Source organism: Notolepis coatsorum (assembly GCF_963971535.1).
Source record: "Notolepis coatsorum genome assembly, chromosome: 4".
Classification (NCBI taxonomy): domain Eukaryota; kingdom Metazoa; phylum Chordata; class Actinopteri; order Aulopiformes; family Paralepididae; genus Notolepis; species Notolepis coatsorum.
Genome location: NC_140168.1, coordinates 121,995,346 through 122,014,776, shown reverse-complemented (window position 1 = coordinate 122,014,776; position 19,431 = coordinate 121,995,346). Strand labels below are relative to the sequence as shown.

Sequence of the window (19,431 nt, the reverse complement as noted above, 5' to 3'; positions counted from 1 at the left end):
ACCCCCCGGACCTGTGCGAGCTGCTGCGCTAAAAGAATACAACGGGGCTCTATGGAGAAACCATGGCACTCCCCCTGAGTAAAAGTTGTTTCAAACAAAAACGGCTGGATGTCATTTTGCCAAATCAGCATGGCTGCGAGTGTGAGTCTTTCATCTTTTACATATCTAGCATGGATTGATCGTTTAGATCGTTAGTAGGGATGCACCGATCCGACTTTTTCAGTCCTGATACCGATAACTGGGCTTTGGGTATCGGCCGATACAGAGTACCGATCCGATACCCATTGTTCAATTAATAAACTGTATGCCTCACTGTGTGAAAGAGACTGGAATCATTCTTTTGTGCAAGGCAACATCAGGCATGACTTGGCAAGTTAACTTTTTTATTTTTTACTAGACTTCACTCAGGTGTATTATTGATGCTCTCATTGATACTATGTTTGTTTCTGAAGTGTGTGTGTGTGTGTGTGTGTGTGTATGTGTGTATGTGAGATATATAGAGAGAGAGGGGTGTGAGAGATGAGGAAGGGGCAAGAGAGAAAGAGCTGGGAGAGTGTGTATATGAGAGAGAGAGAGAGGGGGGGTGTGTGATTACTCAGCCCTTGTGGGTGAATGTAACAAGTTCCTAACGTTTTCGTTCCCCTATTGCAGGGGTGTCAAACTCATTTTCACAGAGGGCCACATCAGCATTATGGTTGCCCTCAAAGGGCCAAAGACCGTATAAATGTTAATGTAATGTAAAATAAATGTAGCTACTCATTTACATATTGTTAAACATGTTGTTTCTGTATTTATTACTTATTCAAGTTATACATATTGCATATGCATTTGCATAGATGTAGAAATATATGTTAGCTTATGTTATTTTAACAAATAATTGTAGTTTATCAGAACTCATACATATTACTCCATCAATCAATGATCAAACCATTCAAGTAAATAACAAAGAAGAATATCATCAAATACAAGCTATGACATTAAGTTTGTTCAAAACCTTTTTGTCACAGTCAAGAGGGGCAGAACTAACAACTGAGCTGCAAAGAACACGTGGGACAGATGTAGCAGATGTTACAAAAACAAATGGCTGCACACAACCTTGCAGAGGCCATACATCCAACTAATGGAAGATAGTTTAATTAACTTTAATTAACAGATTGCAGAATGGGTACAGTACAGTACAGCTCAATACACACAATTGTTAAGGGGATGCAGACCAGAGAAAGACTTTCGACTTGTTTACATCAGGGTCCCCCATTTTCAATTCGTAATGAAATTGCTATTATGTGTCTGCATGAACACACAACTGTAACTGTACTCAAAAATAACAAAATAAGGGTTGTCTCAGTTCACAACTATATTGGTCAAGTTTTGGGTGGGAATTGTTTGCGTCCCTACAGCTTCTTATTCAATTGAGCGAGATGCTCGGTTATGTCACACAGCCAGCTTGCATCCGACAGTTCAGACAATATTTCTTCAACCCTTTGTTACCTATTCCGCCTGGATCTTTTTTGTATTTTGGGCTGTAAAATTGTCAAAGAATGTCTGAGGAGTAAGTGCTTTTGGCTTTTTTCCTTTGTTACTTCATCAATACCTCAGATGTTCAACATACATGTATGTGTAAGAATGTGTAATAACTAAGGCTGTCAAAGTTAAAGCTTTATTAACGCATTAACCCACAATTATTTTAACGCCGCTATTTTTTAACCCAAGATTAACGTTAAAAAAAAAAAAAAAATCCAGAGCTCTTGGGGGGCCACATCAAATGACGTGGCGGGCCACATTTGGCCCGCGGGCCATGAGTTTGACACCTATGCCCTATTGTTTCATCCACATTATTCATTGTTTTAAATTATAATTTTATTTTAAGTTATTTTGTGCATCACTCTGTTTTGAATTTGATGCAAATTTGCAATGCATGAGGGTCATCCTTTTGTGTTAAATGGCTGCATAAAGCAAGCATTTGTTGACTCGCATGTTGATAAGAGTATTAAAATTTGGAACTTGAAAAAGATCCGTTTAACACTTTGGGTGCCGGGAAACGCTTAAACACGTCATTCCCGGCCATGCTCAAGTTGCCGAAGATGCTTTAGAGCGTCTTTAATATCAATATTTCAAAAATCTGGGATCGGATTCATATGTCCCCTCCGCTGGCCTGAGATCCACCAGGAGGACCCACTGAGCTCTCTGGCGGTTCAGGAGCGCCATCTGGTGGCCGATCGGCGCAATCGCTTAACAGGAAGTGCCGTAGAGGTTGTGCTGGACGGCCGTATTACTTCCGGGCACTCGCTAATAGGTCCCGGGACTCGATCTCGACACACTACATAGCGATCGATTGCCAATAACTCGATAAACAACATGATTTGGACGTATATACCATTATACAAGCTGGAGATGGACCGGGTAAATCTACATCCCATAATGATAACATTTCTACTCTACGATGATCGCCCAACGGCGCGCGGAGACTGGGGTGAGTTTTAGAGTGTAAAGTTACCATCTTCGATACTAACTGCTATTATCAACATTTGACCCACATTAGATGATTGGTATAACGCTGCCCACGGAATTATAAACGCCCCCTAGCCCATCCGGTCAACATCAGATGACGTGTAGTAACTTCTAGAAGTACGTCTAGTTGGAATTTTTTATATCGCGCTGATTGCCATAAAACTGTATTGCATCATCAATATAATGTATTTGGGGCTATAGATCACGTTCTGGAGAAAGCTGCAGAAAGAGATGAAAACATACTTATACATTAGACCATACTTTACTATGAATATGTGAATGAAAAAGTTTAACGTTGCTACACAATGAACAATACATATAGGACTTTGAATGGGCCCTAATAATGGCAATGTAGCAATAGAATTTAAAAAGTTATAGCCCTGCAAAGAAGGGGACTTTCTCTATAGACAAATAGAGCCGGCAACCTACGGTTGATAATGAATTTAACCCATGGCAGCCAAAGTGTTAAGGTAGAAAAAAAATAAAAAATGCGATTAATTTGCGATTAATCATGAGTTAACTATGGACAATCATGCGATTAATCGAGTTAAATATTTTAATCGATTGACAGCACTACTTAAAACATTACTTTCCTAACTTAGTGAAACAATTTTACAAATTAACACCGATATAAATGTACTGAATTGTTATTTATTATTAACTCTTTCCCTGACAACAACGATTATATACGTTATTGCGTGCCATTCTTTGAACGCCAACCACGTATATATGCGTTATTTGATCGTTATTTATTTTATTCGCTATTTCCATTCATTATCCATCCAGGGAGCCAGTGTTAATTTTGTCAACTAAAATGATGACGAAAGATGTTCGTCAACGAAGGTTTTTTTTCATGACGGCAACGAGACGTGACGTTATTGAAGACCATGTGACGCTAACGAGACTAAATAGTTTAGTATATATTGTTGACCACAACTGAGGACATTTACAAAAACCAGGACGAAATTTCTCTTCATGTATGTTGATATTGTTGACTAAAACAAGACTAGACAAAATAATTATAACTTTTCTTAATGCCATCGTCCCAACAGAGCAGTGTGACGGGGAGCTCTGTTATTAGCATTAGCTGAAGAGCTATTTGAAAAGCTAGTTTTAGCTTAACGTTACCTTGGCTAAAGTTGGGACTATTCATAATCCAGCTGCAGACCTGCAAGCAAAGTACAGCAAGTTGGCAAAGGAGTATTCCAAGGTAAATCACTTTTTCACCAGTAACGTTACATTGTTTGTATTTCCATCTAGCTCGCGTTAACTAGTGGCTAACCTAGCTCACGCTAATGTGGCTAACTGATCGACCTCTCGCACACAATTAATGACATGTTGCGGACAGCCATACCAGTGACAATGTTTAGCTTTTAGTGTCAAATGATAAGAGTCTGAGGCGGAGTCTCAAAAGAGAATGTTGAATATTTATTGTGCATTAAAAATCACAACAGAGCCTCTGCTACTAGCTAACCTAAACGGAGCCTTCTGGAAGCAAGTGCAACAACGTATACTGTCCGTGTGGAACCAATGTGCCAACAACCTTTCCGTGGGTGAAGCATAGTTGAGCATAGTTGTCATTTAATGATACTAATACTAATCTATACAATCACCTGTTGAATAAATACCATTACTTTCTAGTTATTACTAAAAAACAGTATATATAAAACAGTAGCTGTAAAAAAGAAAAAAAAGTTTTATAATTTATAAAATATAATTTCTTTAGTACATTAACACTTTGGTTGCCTAAGGTTAAATTAATGATATACCATAGATTGCCAGCGCTATTTGTCTATGGAGAAAGTCCCCTTCTTTGCAGGGCTATAACTTTTTAAATTCTATTGCTACATTGCCATTATTAGGGCCCATTCAAAGTCCTATATGTATTGTTCATTGTGTAGCAACGTTAAACTTTTTCATTCACATATTCATAGTAAAGTATGGTCTAATGTATAAGTATGTTTTCATCTCTTTCTGCAGCTTTCTCCAGAACGTGATATATAGCCCCAAATGCATTATATTGATGATGAAATACAGTTTGATGGCAATCAGCGCGATATAAAAAATTCCAACTAGACGTACTTCTAGAAGTTACTACACGTCATCTGATGTTGACCGGATGGGCGAGGGGGCGTTTATAATTCCGTGGGCAGCGTTATACCAATCATCTAATGTGGGTCAAATGTTGATAATATCAGTTATTATCGAAGACGGTAACGTTACACGCTGAAACTCACCCCAGTCTCCGCGCGCCGTTGGGCGATCATCGTCGAGTAGAAATTTTATCATTATGGGATATATTATTACCCGGTCCATCTCCAGCTTGTATAATGGTATATACGTCCAAATCATGTTGTTTATCGAGTTATTGGCAATCGATCGCTATGTAGTGTGACGAGCTAGAGTGCCGGAACCTATCCCGAGTGGCCGGAAGCAATACGGACATCTAGCACAACCTCTACTGCGCTTCCTGTTAAGCGGTTGCGCGATCGGCCACCAGATGGCGCTCCTGAACCGCCAGAGAGCTCAGTGGGTCCTGCTGGTGTATCTCAGGCCAGCGGAGGGACATTATGAATCCGATCGCAGATTTTTGAAATATTGATATAAAGACGACGTACAGCGTCCCCCGGCAACTTTAGCATGGCCAGCAAAGACGTCTAAAGACGGGTCCCGGCACCCAAAGTGTTAAGGTAAAAAAAAATTAAACTAAATTTAAATGCGATTAATTTGCGATTAATCGCGAGTTAACTATGGACAATCATGCGATTAATAGAGTTAAATATTTTAATCGTTTGACAGCACTATATAATACACATTGCGGCCTCCCAGGAATTACCCTAAACCGCTCTAAAACCATACTTATATTCACCACGGTATAAAACGGGAATGTATGGATGGAAAAATAATTTCTTTTTCACATCTTGAACGATAGATACTCGATGTCAAATGGGCCATAGTATTGCATCCATAGCTATAATATAGAATATAGTTATAGCCAGTGATGCAGTGGTGGTCCCACGCGGTACCACGCCGTCCTAGCAGTTTTTTCTGAGCAGAAGTACGCGCACGGATGTGCATGCGTGTGCACACACAAATGCGTTCACAACTTTCACTCACTCGTCGCGCCGTGCGCCAAGTACCGGCACTTATCTATCACCTAGACTTTGCATAACAATAGGATACCAATAACATAACAAAGAAGGAGAAGTGCAAAACCAAAATACAAGCCCTGTGGGGGTTTGCTTGATCTGTGGAGCCTCTCACTATGTGACAAATGGTCCCGACTGGAAGGATGAGGCATTAAGTTGTGCTTCAGAAGGAAACTGTCCTTCTGTAAACTAAGTTACATTGTTAATTTAGTTTGTATTTACTTTTCTAGTTTAAGTTAATTCAATTAAAGAAATTGTAACAACAATTACATTTAAAACAGTTTGTTTTTCAACCATATCTGTTGACAATAGAATTTCTTTATATATTGAAGGCTACACCCTGCTACCCTTTTCAGCTTCTCTATTTCAAGGCAATATTTACAAAAACTAAACTAAAACTAGTAATTTCCTATACAAACATGTTTCCTACTATTTAGGTATGCATAATAATCATCTGTTCTGTGCGCACGCGAGGGAACATGTATGCACATGCACATGCGCGCGCGTGGCGTCCAGGCACTTCTGATATTACGACTGCACCCCTGGTTATAGCGCTGCAAACAAGGTGAGCGACTCCATTGGTTTAATGCGTGGCAGCACATAGTCAAACAAGGTGAGCGACTCCATTGGTTTAATGCGTGGCAGCACATAGTCAAACAAGGTGAGCGACTCCATTGGTTTAATGCGTGGCAGCACATAGTCAAACAAGGTGAGCGACTCCATTGGTTTAATGCGTGGCAGCACATAGTCAAACAAGGTGAGCGACTCCATTGGTTTAATGCGTGGCAGCACATAGTCAAACAAGGTGAGCGACTCCATTGGTTTAATGCGTGGCAGCACATAGTCAAACAAGGTGAGCGACTCCATTGGTTTAATGCGTGGCAGCACATAGCCAAACAAGGTGACCGACTCCATTGGTTTAATGCGTGGCAGCACATAGTCAAACAAGGTGAGCGACTCCATTGGTTTAATGCGTGGCAGCACATAGTGACCGACTCCATTGGTTGAATGCGTGGCAGCACATAGTGACCGACTCCATTGGTTTAATGCGTGGCAGCACATGGCCATATCACGTTCCCAGCGCGGCAGAGAAAGAGTTGAAATTAAATAACAAAACAAAAAAAGAATTAAAAAAATAAATAATACATTTTAATTGTCTCCGATACCCGATCTACCTATTTTAGTCATATCGGGGCCGACATCCGATATCAATATCAGAGCATCCCTAATAGTTAGCATGGCTAACAAATCGTTAGCCTCATAGCATAATTGCCTAAGTCATTTTTCAAGACTTTCGGAAAAGAAGAAAAAACTAATTTTGGCACAAGCCACACGAGTGAGTTGGGCAGAAAGGGATTTGTAACATAACAAGGTTCTGATTGGCTGAGGACACAGCCACTAAGCCAGGGTGGTGCAGCAGTGTGAGGAGAGTAGAGTTAGGCAGAAATATCAATTTGGCCAAAAAATTACTTAAGCAATTATGCTATGAGGCTAACGAAATGCAATATTGTCGTCTGCCCCGTTGTTCTGACTAGAACAGAGTCCGACGTATACAGCAAACAGGTCTATAGGGGCGCAGTGCCACTATGACAATGCGCCAATGCGTTTAATAACAATACGTTATAAAAAAATAAATATATTAGTGCTGTCAGGCGATTAAAAAAATGAATCTAATTAATTACAGGATTTGTAATTAATTAATCTAATTAATCGCATTTTAATCGCATAACCATTTTATGCCTGATATTCTATATTCTATAATCATATTTCAAATTGCATGTGTCCGGATGGCAGAATTCAGTACTGTATCTACAAAACCTTCTGTTTAACCATCTTCCATCTATTAATTTGCTTAGATTTTTCAGGTCTGGTCAATTTGAGCATAGTGTTATTCACTGTCAAAGATAAATAAAAAAAAATGTATTGATATTCTCATTTGGTTCATTACAATTGACTCAAGCCTAGTAACAGACACAGTATTTCTGACACTGGGAATACATTCCCTGAGATCCATAGATGTCCCTAGAATCAGATACCAAGAACATGCAAATGGACCATATAAAAAAAAGTCTGTAATGTGTATTCTACGTTCTTATGGAATGAATGAGATAAAAAAAAAATGTATTAAAAAAAAAAAAAAAAAAAGTTGTAATTAATTTTGAGTTAATTTTCATAACGCGATAATTTGCTGTGTGATTAATTAATCTAATTAACGCGATAAACTGACAGCCCTAAAATATATATATATATAGTCTATATACACAAACTTTTTTTTTTTTTTTTTGCAGTGAAAGTTTGGAGGCAGCTTATGAACAGACACATCATTGTCTAAATGATTGCTCGGTCCTCTGTTACACTGTGTGTGTGTGGGTTTTAACTTGCAGGTAATTACAGCAAATTACTTTCTTTATTGCAAATGTCTTTGCCTCCCAGACGGACCAGCAGCCCGTCTGGGCTGTGGGTAATATTTTTTTTCTTCTTTACTCACCAGAGAAGCGCAGAGTGAAAGAAAAAAGACGGAGAGAGAAAGCGAGGAACAGAGAAAGCAATCGAACTAGGGATGTCCCCACTACATTTGTGTACTTGCCGATAGCAAGCACCGATATGAGTACTTAATAATACCATTATAGTTCTAACGACTTTGAAAACATGTTTTAAAAGATGTTCCTCACTTTCTGACTAACAAATGAAAGATACAACATGTCAGTCTTTTGAAGTTAAAATAATATATATAAAATATATAAAAATATAACATTTTGAACATTCAACTTTGTGTTTTCCTGAACGAACATGGCACTGAGTAGTAGTAGTATCATAGTAGTTTCAAAGAGTATGGGTACATGAGCACAGTATCGCTACATCGAACCATATGACTTTTTAATGTACCCCGGTTTCAATCCCATGGTGCAATGAAGCATTTATATGGCGACGTCAAAATGAAATAGTCGACAACCAGGTTGAAGCACATGATTAGGCAGAAAGCACAGAGTTCAAGCACCCAGAGAGGAATAACCCACTCTGGCATTCCACTCTGGGTGGAATTCACGAAGACACACACACACACACACACACGCACACACACTGACCGGTATGCGTGCTCGTGACCTGAAGGCGGCGACTCTCCGGATGTCCTCCTCTGTAGCTTTGAAGGGCACCGCCAGGATGGTGGGGTAGGTGTCACACAGCTCGTAGTTCGAATTGATAAATGTGATGCGCCACTTGTCGTTGGGCAAGCCCTGAGGGGAGGCGGGGACACAACCGACCAATCAGACTCTTTATGTCTACTAATGGGAGTTAGGATTTAAATCGAACAGGGTTAACAGGAATGTTCAAACTGTTACAGGAATCCATCTCAGCGCCACACGGCTTGTAGTTGTTATTGATGAGTTTGATATGCCAACTTCTAATTGGGCAAGCTGTGGAAGAGGCGGGGAGGAGACATGCGACTAGGGCTGACCTTCAAAGCTTTTTTTGGCAATCGAAGCTTCGGGGCCGAGCTTCGATTTTAATTCGAAGCTTCAAAAGAAATATATATATAATAATTTTAAAAAATAATTATAATTTTTATTTTTTTATTATTATCTTATGTTGTGGGACTTGTACAGCACTTTGGTAAACTTTGTTGTTTTTAAATGTGCTCTATAAATAAAGTGGATTGGATTAATTAATTAAGTAGCCCCTTTCGTGACTGTGACGCAGCCAACAAGGTTTCACTCGGCTGCGCTGCCTGGGTGCAGTGGGGCTGCTCTCACAGCCAACGACATGACATTACATAATTATGTTGCAACCTTCGTCTATCAAGCAAACAATTATATAAATATTTATATGTAGTTGATAGACAAAGGCAGAATTCGACTTAATTAAGCACGTTTTATTAAGACATATTTTTATATGGGTCGGGACACTTTAAAAAAGCAGCACAATGAACACAAATCTGTCCGACATATCTTAAATAACAAACGGCATTGCTTCGCTTCTTCGTCGACATGTCTGCTGCACATGTCCTTGTTGTTTTCAACACAGATAATCTCCACGTGCTTGTTGTAGAGAGGTGGAGTCGAGGCGCCGCTTACTTTCGTTTCATTGGAATGGAGGCGGGAAGGCGCCGCTTACTTTCGTTTAATCGGAATGGAGGCGCAAGATTTTGGAGGCAAAAAAAAAACGTTGATTTATTTTTTTCCCGAAGCTTGTGCCATCGAACGAAGCTTCGAAGCTTCGAAGTATTTAAGACAGCCCTACATGATGCGACCAATCGGAATTATGATCTACCAATTTGAATCCTGATCTAAAGTTTTGGGACACTCTAAAAGAAAAAGAGTGGTAGATCCATCTAGTTTAATTTCAGCCCACGCAGAAATTCATTGCGCCAGTGTTTTCATTCTTGAGATATTAGAAGTTGAAGCCATCAGCGTTTTCCATGGAAGCCAGTGGACTATCAAGCTGTGTCTCTGGAAAATAACATTTAACAGGATAGTTCAGATTTCTGGACATGAAGTTGTATGAAATACTTGCCAGTAGTGTAGTGGATGAAAATCTATTAGCTTACTTACTGAGTCCCGTGGTCAGAGTTCTGACTGGGTTCTGAGTGAGCCCGGGAAGCTTCAGACAGGCAGCAACAGGCTCACAAAACCAAAACAGTTTAAATCTACACCACAACATGCAGGCAAAGGGTTATCCACCTCCAAAACAAAAACAGTCCTCCAGCATTCTCAAACAGTTGAACAGCCACGGTAACTGTAAAAGTAATACACCAGCTTTTTCCAAGAAACAAAATAGTGCAAAGTGATTGCAGAATCTGAAGTGCTGGAGGACGATGGTTGTGTGTTAGAAACAGGTAACCCTTTTGCCTGCATGTTGTGGTGTGCATTAAAACATGTTGCCTGCATGTTGTGGTGTGCATTAAAACATGTTGCCTGCATGTTGTGGTGTGCATTAAAACATTTTGCCTGCATGTTGTGGTGTGCATTAAAACATGTTGCCTGCATGTTGTGGTGTGCATTAAAACATGTTGCCTGCATGTTGTGGTGTGCATTAAAACATGTTGCCTGCATGTTGTGGTGTGCATTAAAACATGTTGCCTGCATGTTGTGCATTAAAACCTTTGCTTTCGTTCACTCAGGACCCGGCCAGATTGCCGACCATGGGACTCGGTAAGTGAGGCAATAGCTTTGCATCCACACTACTGGATTGAGCATTTCACACAACTTCATGTCCAAAAATCTAAACTATCCCTTTAACCTCTTAACTCATTAGTAGTTTGTTACACGCTACACGCTAAACAGCGCCCCAGTTCCGGAATAATCCAGTCTTTTTCCATAGATCGCGAGATAGGACGCATTATATGCAATAAGGCCGAATCATTCTGGTTGATTCCCTGAAACCCCAAATACTCCCAAATCAAAGGTATATGACATACCTTCACAAAATCATCATGGGGGGGGGGGGGGGGGGGTAGAAAACGCTTGGTTTATGTCCGGTAAAAGTAAGCCACTGTGATCGTTACAGGAACATGTTTCAGGTTCGGTAAAATAGACATAGGGGGTCCTTACCTCAGCCAGGAGGTACACCAAAAAGAATAATTCCAATGATCCCATCGGCGATTGCGATTACTCGTTTATATGTAATTACACGTGTTTACGGGACACTATAGGTTTTGAGGCGAGCAGATCTGCTAGCGATTGCTTTGCAGGAGCTCCTCCCCCACAGAGTGAGTCTCGATAGTCCATTTCATTCATTGCCTCTCCTGTTCCCTTTCTATCAGAGTTCAAAAGGTAGGCAATACTGCCACCTGGTGATATTCGATCGTCATTGCAATTCCAACGTAGGTAGTTGAATCATAGACACCTAGATGGCTCCGGCTGACCGTATAGAATGGGGATCAAAGCAAAATATCAAAGGATGAAAACCAGAGTATACTCGGGTTTCTGGCGCTCAACCGTTGGCGAGATAACCCGCCTATACTCAGGTATGGCCGTGAAAGAGTTAACAGACGGGCAGAAAAGTGGCCATTTTATTACTTGAACTTGACTGCATACTTTTTTTGAAAAGCATATCTTTATACTTATAGCACATGCATACGCCTGGTCTCTTTTGAAAGATAACATTCTGAAGTTTCTTACACATTAAAGAAAAATCACTTTTAGTGCTAATGAAATAGAGTAACATAGGGCTGAACTTGAACTGAACTGTAGTAGTTGCAATATCCAAAGAAATAATATCCCAAAAAGTTTGTATAAGCTGGGAAACACTGTGGGTCCATAGCCTGAATGGGTCCATAGCCATGTCCAAATTACATACAAATCTGTTCAGAAATGGGTGATTTAGAGCAATTTTGGCTACAACCCTGTCAAATAACGGCGAAAAACAGTTCCAGAGCCTCGGGAGTGGTAATCCGAGTCTTGCATGTACAAAGTTGCACGCCTGACATATGGGCATGTAACTCGAGAACCGCTGAACGGATTTTGTCGATTGAGGTGGCTGGGCGATATGGCCAAAAACGTTATCGCGATAAAATTATAAAATTATTTTCACAGCTAAAGAGATTGGTTTTATCGGGTATCACAGTGGCTAAAAAGCTGATAGCATCACGATGGTTCCAACTGGAAAAAATTTGCCGAAAGGTCTGGATTATTACATATCTCGATGTGATCTATCAAGAAATATCTACAGCAAGAATTTTGGGTCTCAATGAATCCAAAATGACATTGTGGTTAGAAGTGGTGGAGAAAATAAAAGCTAGCATATAATGGTAATGTCTGGTTAGGAGCGAGTGAAAGTGGATGGATTATCCAATGGGGGGTCCGGGAGGGGGGGTACGAGCTGGAGCATATGTGTGTAGGTTTTTAGATAACAGGTATTAAGGGTATATCCTATATATGACAATTAACTAAAATGTGATTTCATTGGATGTGCACTGTTAATAATGCTTGTATATCTTATCGTGTGTTGTCATGTTTGTTTATGTGTTTGTTTAAAAAATAATAAAAAAATAAAATGCAAAAAAAAAATTATTTTCATATAACTCGATATCGATAATTATCGTCGATATAATGTCTGTCAAGTTTAATTAACTTCTTATGCCCGGCGCCGATGGACGGGCTATTAATAGACTTGTTTTGCTGCTGCGAATGTCTCGAGTTGATGTCGTCATCAGTCCGCGCACGTTAGCAGTTAGCCAGAGCAAGCAGTGTATTCCATGACAATGTACTAAATATGACCCTAAAATACTCCGTTCCGCCCCAATACATTGCAACGACGTCCACTGTATACCCCACACTACTATAAACGTGGCCTCAGAATTCACGCCACACACCCACTCGGCACGTAAATTATAAAATAGCGCCGTGCAAGCTAATTATCCTAGCCAGCCTTGTTGACTACTGGAGTCCTACCTCCGGGTCTCCTTCCGCTGTCGGCCATCTCCTTCACTGATTGGTTGTTAGTGCGTGTGCTCATATCCAAGCTTGGAAAATCGATATATCGAAACTTTGCGACTACATCATCATCATTAGGTGGCTTCTTCGTTCCGAAGGTTGCCTATCACTCTCCAACCCATTCTGTCCCCACTTCTTCTCTCCAACTCCGTGACTCCGCCTCTCACTCCACTCCAATCACAGACATCGTCTAACCAGCCTCTTCTTGGTCTTCCACTTCCTCTCTTTCCATCCACCTTCCCCATCACCACCTTCTTGAACATCTCCCCGCTGGATCCTCTCAGAACATGCCCGCACAACTCCATCTTTCTCTTTTTCAACCTCTCCAGCAGCTGTCCCCATGCATATCCGCTCTTCTCAGTACCTCCTCATTCTTGATCTTATCCTTCCATGTTATCTTCAGCATCTTCCTCAGTGTCCACATTTCAAAAGAGTCTATCATCCTCTTTGCCTCTTCATTCAGCGTCCATGCTTCTGCTCCGTATGAAAAGACTGACATAACATACGTTTCCAAAATCCTGGTCTTCGTTTTCCAACTTATGTTTCTTCTCAATAATTCTTTATGGTTCCAGAATGCGCCCTTTGCAATTCCGGTTCTTCTCTTAATGTCCATGTTAGCTCTTCCACCTTCACTGATCCAGCTTCCAAGGTACATGTACTCCTTCACTTGTTCAAGTTTTTCTCCATCCACCTGTATTTTACAAACAGTTCCTGGTGTTTTTTCAATGATCATTCCTTTAGTTTTCTTTGTGTTTAGTGACATTCCATAGTTTTTGCATTCGACATTCAGCTTATTCATCATGTCCTGTAGATCTTCTTGACAGTTACAGACTATAGCAGTGTCATCCGCGTATCTTATATTGGTGATGTTCTCTTCGCCAAGTTTTACTCCTTTCCCTCCTCTCAGACCTTTTTTCATCAGTGATTCACTGTACATATTAAAGAGTACAGGGGACAAGATGCATCCTACGTTTCATGTTTATTTCGAGGAAATAATTTATCGCGATAGTTGTCGTTATCGTTTTATCGCCCAGCCCTAACCCAGCGTCTCCAGTATTCGTGGTGAGCGACTTGCCCACTGCACCACGTAGCCGCCCTATAGGGCTTTAATTCTATATATTATATGTTTTATAAAAAATGCAGACCCGAGCCGCCAGACGCTCGCAAAGTGGCGTGTCGCGCTGGTGGGCAAAGCGTCCTAAAGAGGGCCCGGGCCGTTGCCAGTTAAGAGGTTAAGTCAATCTAAGTAGTTTATCGTGTTATGAAACAAAAAGCCGGTTGGAAGGCGCTATATGTGCTTTTAACACTACTGGTGGCTGACATTTTAGACATGCGTTTTTCTGACCACAATTCCTGCTTCCATGTAGGGGAACCACACACATTCAACAGAACAGTGGGGCACTCAGCAAGGCTGTCCCTTGACACCTCCCTGGTTTCTGCTTCGAGCAGCTCACCTGTCGTCTAAACTCCTCCATTGGTTTGTAAACATTCCAGCCATTCTCCTCGTACTTCTCCTGACTCAAATAGGCAAACACAGGCTGTAGGAGAAGAGAGAGAGAGTGAGAGGAGAGAAATATGATTATTTATTATAAAGGAGTGTTGGTATTATGTATTGTTGCCCAGCAGGGGAGAAGCTAGCTGGCTGGGCTGAGTTTGGTCAACATTATTACGGAGAACTAACTAACCAACTAATTACAATGGTAGCATGTCTAGAGAGAACAATGACTAGATGGATAGAGAGGTGAGGAAGGTCATATAGGAAGGTAGACCACTAAGAACACAGCTGTGTGATAAATAACACCATATATAACTTGATTATCCATATAACTTGATATCTGCACAGGTATGGAAAGTCCCATGTTAATCCAATTGATTTTCATAGTATTTGACCACATGGTAATAGGACAGACACACAGACGGAGAGAGAGACAGACAGACATATAGAGACAGACAGACAGGTAAGTAGGTGGACAAATGAGGCCCCGTTTAGACGAGCGTTTTGTGAACAGAAACCGCAAAAGTCATCTTGCGGTTTCACTTTTAATTTTATGTTTAGACGAGCGTTTTGGAGTGGAATTCTCCGTGCAGACGACGCTGTAACGACGGAGACCCGCTGTCACACGATTGGCGCATATGTCACATGACGTGCTGTGAAGACCCGCCCTACTCTGCCTCTGATTCGCAGACTGTGGATGGGGAATGTGATTGCACCAAAGCAGAGTCACTCACAGACAGTGGGTCCACTCACGCCGCGGGACAGATTCTTGTGTATTTAACCCTTTCACTGCCACACGACAGCCGGTTGTGTGATAGTAAAGGGGTAACCTTCTGTCGTGTGGCAGTGAAAGGGTTAAAAGTACTGCCAATGTAGCCTTCAGGTGATCTCCGTTGATATAAGTCAGACATACTTGCTTTGTTTACGTCTCGGCTACTGGCGCATACCTGCTACCTGTGACGTAAGCAGTACGCGCGACCAGAGCCGTGACAAACCTTTCGTCATCGTTTTAACAGATTTATACGGTTTGACAGTTTAGACGAAAGCGCAAAGCTTTTGCGTTTCTAGGAATTCCACCCTGGAAGGTAGTCTCACTTTTTTGCGGTTTCACCCCGTAAAAACGCAGTTTCCGTATAAACGAAAGGCACATCCGTAAAAATATTTTTGCGGATTCACCTGCTAGCGTTTCCGTCTAAACGGGGCCTGAGATGACAGACAGACAAGTAGGTAGGTAAGGCAGACAGGTGTAACGTACCAGTCCATGTGAGAGAGGGAAGGTGTATCTGAAGAGGATGTCAAAGATGTCTCTCCTACTGTGACCTTCCTGTTTCAGAGCGAACCTCAGGTTCCTCATGTCCTGAAAACGCCCACATGTAGATACATTGACCAAAATAAATCCACGTGTAAATGGGAAATGGCCGAGTGCAAGTGAGCCGCACACACACACACACACACACACACACACACACACATACAAGCACAGACACAAAACAGCAAACAGGCACACACTGACAAAACAATTCATACAAATATACAATATGTATAAATATTAGGGATGTTCGATATTGGCTTTTTTACCGATACCGATATAGTCCAACTCTTAATTTCCGATACCGATATCAACCGATACAGATATATGCAGGGTTTCCCCCCCCCCCCCCAAAAAACGGAATAATTTCAGGTAATTAACATTACATATCTCTTGTCGTGTAATTAACACAACATTATGCATACTTTGACAATAAATAAAATAATAATTTGTTCTTACTTGCCTGGGTAAATAAATGTTAAATAAATGTAAAAAAAAAAATTAAGAAAAGAAAACGGATACCAATATTTTCCGATATCACATTTTTATGCCAATATCGGCCGATAATATCGGTAGGCCGATAATATCGGACATCCCTAATAAATAAATAATATATATATATATATATATATATATATATACACACACACAAAAAAAGCATTCCAGGCACGCACACACCGAAATTAAGAATAAAACATACATAATAAAATGTATATACAACAATATATAAAAAGGGTACTACATGAGTGCGTGTGTGCATGTGCATCCCCACCTATGCACATGCACACGCACACACACCTTGCAGGTGATGTCCAGGCCATAAGAGTTCTCTCCTCGACTAGAAGCCCCGCCCATCTTCTCCACCCGACCAATGGCTCCCAGCGGAATGTTCAACGTCACCGCCGTGTCCTGTAAACAGACACACACACAACAGGAGTTTTATACAGAGCATTTAAGTTCCGACAGAAAGGTGGTCCATTCAACACTCTCACTGTTACCTGCATCACATCCATTCTGCTGCCGTTGTCACCATACTGGAATTACTAACTTCGATATACGATACCTTGAAAAGTATCGATATTCTATACCCTTTTCGATACCACAGGGAAAAACTTACAACATTGAGGGCATAACAGTTTCGATTAGATTTTTATTTACAGATAACGGGGCTATAACAACAACAGCAGAATGGCTAGTAAACAATAATAAAATTTTTACATATAAGACAATTTATATAAAAACTCTTGGGTGCCTAAGACTTTTGCACAGTACTGTGTTTTCTATCCGTGTTTTTTTATCCAAACACACACACACACACATATATACAGATGAAGCCTTTAGTTTTCATGACCACTTTGCCGCGACGGGCGCACGGAGATCTCACGTCATGGAAATTAATTAGGAAATCAGGTTGCTGTTCTGTTATACGCCCGCCAGGAGGCGCACAGTCAACAACGGCCCGACAGGCGGCTGTTAACTTCAAGGAGGCTCATAACTAAACACGCAATGTTGCTCAATTAAAGAATTAAACAGTTAGAACCTGTCAAAATCAGCAGTCAAAGTGTATATTTTCGGGCAGCTGGTGGCTGCTCTCTGTTCATTGGCGAGGAGCTCCACGCTCGACAAAAGGGAGAGAGAGGCAGAGAGAGAATGAGAGATAATGGACTAAATGCAGTGCAATGTTGTGTTCTGACCACATGTTTTGGCTAAAATACATAGTATTGTATTGTATTGTACAGTATGTATGTATAGTATTGTATGCCTCGTTTTATAAACATTTTGGGCCCGACGCGCGGCTTTGTTTATAATGGATATATTTTGTCTTGTGGCTTGTACCCATGCCCCTCACGCGGACGACCCGGGTTTGAATCCCGCTTTGTATTTTATTTTTATTATTATTTATAAAATGAAATGGAGTTCTGAATGGCTAAATGCATATTAAGGGCGCTTTCACATATAGTTTTGGTGGACTCGGTGCGGACTCGGTGCAGTTCTGGGGGTGAAGTTGCAACATTGTTGCATTCTTCTTCTAACCCCAACTAACCTTACTGTCAAGTTAAATAAAAGAAAATACGTTTTTATTTTTTTACATTATCTAACGTTAAAACGAACCTAAACTAACGTTACAACTAACCTAAAGTCAGTTTAGGTTCGTGTTTACGTTAGATAATGTACAAAATAAACGTATTTCCAGTGTTTTAGACCTCGCTCTTTTATTTTGAAGCCTCGTTTTTTGCATGCGTGTGCGGTGGGTTGGTTGAGAAGGGAGTTTTCAGGGCAGCGTGAACCAAATGAAAAATGCAACAATGTTGCAACTTCACCCCCAGAACTGCACCGAGTCCGCACCGAGTCCACCAAAACTATATGTGAAAGCGCCCTTAACACTTTGGCTGCCAGGAGCCGTGTTAAAGCGTCATTCCCGGCCATGCTCAAGTTGCCGATGACGCTTTACAGCGTCTTTAATATCAATATTTCAAAAATCTGGAATCGGATTCATATTTCCCCTCCGCTGGCCTGAGATCCACCAGGAGGACCCACTGAGCTCTCTGGCGGTTCATGAGCGCCATCTGGTGGCCGATCGGCGCAATCGCTTAACAGGAAGCGCAGTAGAGGTTTTGCTGGACGGCCGTATTGCTTCCGGGCACTCGGTACATGTCCCGGGACTCTGGCTCGTCACGCTACATAGCGATCGATTGCCAATAACTCGATAAACAACATGATTTGGACGTATATACCATTATACAAGCTGGAGATGGACCGGGTAAATCGCCATCCCATAATGATAAAATTTCTACTCTACGATGATCGCCCAACGGCGCGCGGAGACTGGGGTGAGTTTTAGCGTGTAACGTTACCGTCTTCGATACTAACTGCTATTATCAACATTTGACCCACATTAGATGATTGGTATAACGCTGCCCACAGAATTATAAACGCCCCCTCGCCCATCCGGTCAACATCAGATGACGTGTAGTAACTTCTAGAAGTACGTCTAGTTGGAATTTTTTATATCGCGCTGATTGCCATCAAACTGTATTTCATCATCAATATAATGCATTTGGGGCTATATATCACGTTCTGGAGAAAGCTGCAGAAAGAGATGAAAACATACTTATACATTAGACCATACTTTACTATGAATATGTGAATGAAAAAGTTTAACGTTGCTACACAATGAACAATACATATAGGACTTTGAATGGGCCCTAATAATGGCAATGTAGCAATAGAATTTAAAAAGTTATAGCCCTGCAAAGAAGGGGACTTTCTCCATAGACAAATAGCGCTGGCAATCTATGGTATATCATGAATTTAACCCATGGCAGCCAAAGTGTTAATATGTATTTAGCCATTTAGAACTCCATTTCATTTTATAAATAATACAAATAAAATACAAAGCGGGATTCAAACCCGGGTCGTCCGCGTGAGGGGCATGCCCATGGGTACAAGCCACAAGACCAGGGCCCTAGACAAAATATATCCATTATATATCCATTATAAACAAAGCCGCGCGTCGGGCCCAAAATGTTTACAAAA

At 41.0% G+C, this 19,431-nt stretch overlaps 1 protein-coding gene across 4 annotated transcripts in view; it reads right to left on the bottom strand.

The window, feature by feature from the left end:
* Positions 1-19,431, bottom strand: part of mtm1 (myotubularin 1) — a 229,157-nt gene that overhangs the window by 32,165 nt on the left and 177,561 nt on the right. For all 4 annotated transcript variants that reach the window (XR_014619568.1, XM_084312600.1, XM_084312598.1 and 1 more), the window contains 4 exons: positions 16,693-16,803; positions 15,841-15,942; positions 14,545-14,628; positions 8,744-8,893 (listed from right to left, as the gene is read on the bottom strand). Coding sequence is in view for 3 of the 4 variants with exons in the window: in XM_084312600.1 (XP_084168726.1) it covers positions 8,744-8,893; positions 14,545-14,628; positions 15,841-15,942; positions 16,693-16,803 (447 nt within the window). In the remaining variant the exon portion in view is untranslated. The remainder of the gene's footprint in view (positions 1-8,743; positions 8,894-14,544; positions 14,629-15,840; positions 15,943-16,692; positions 16,804-19,431) is intronic.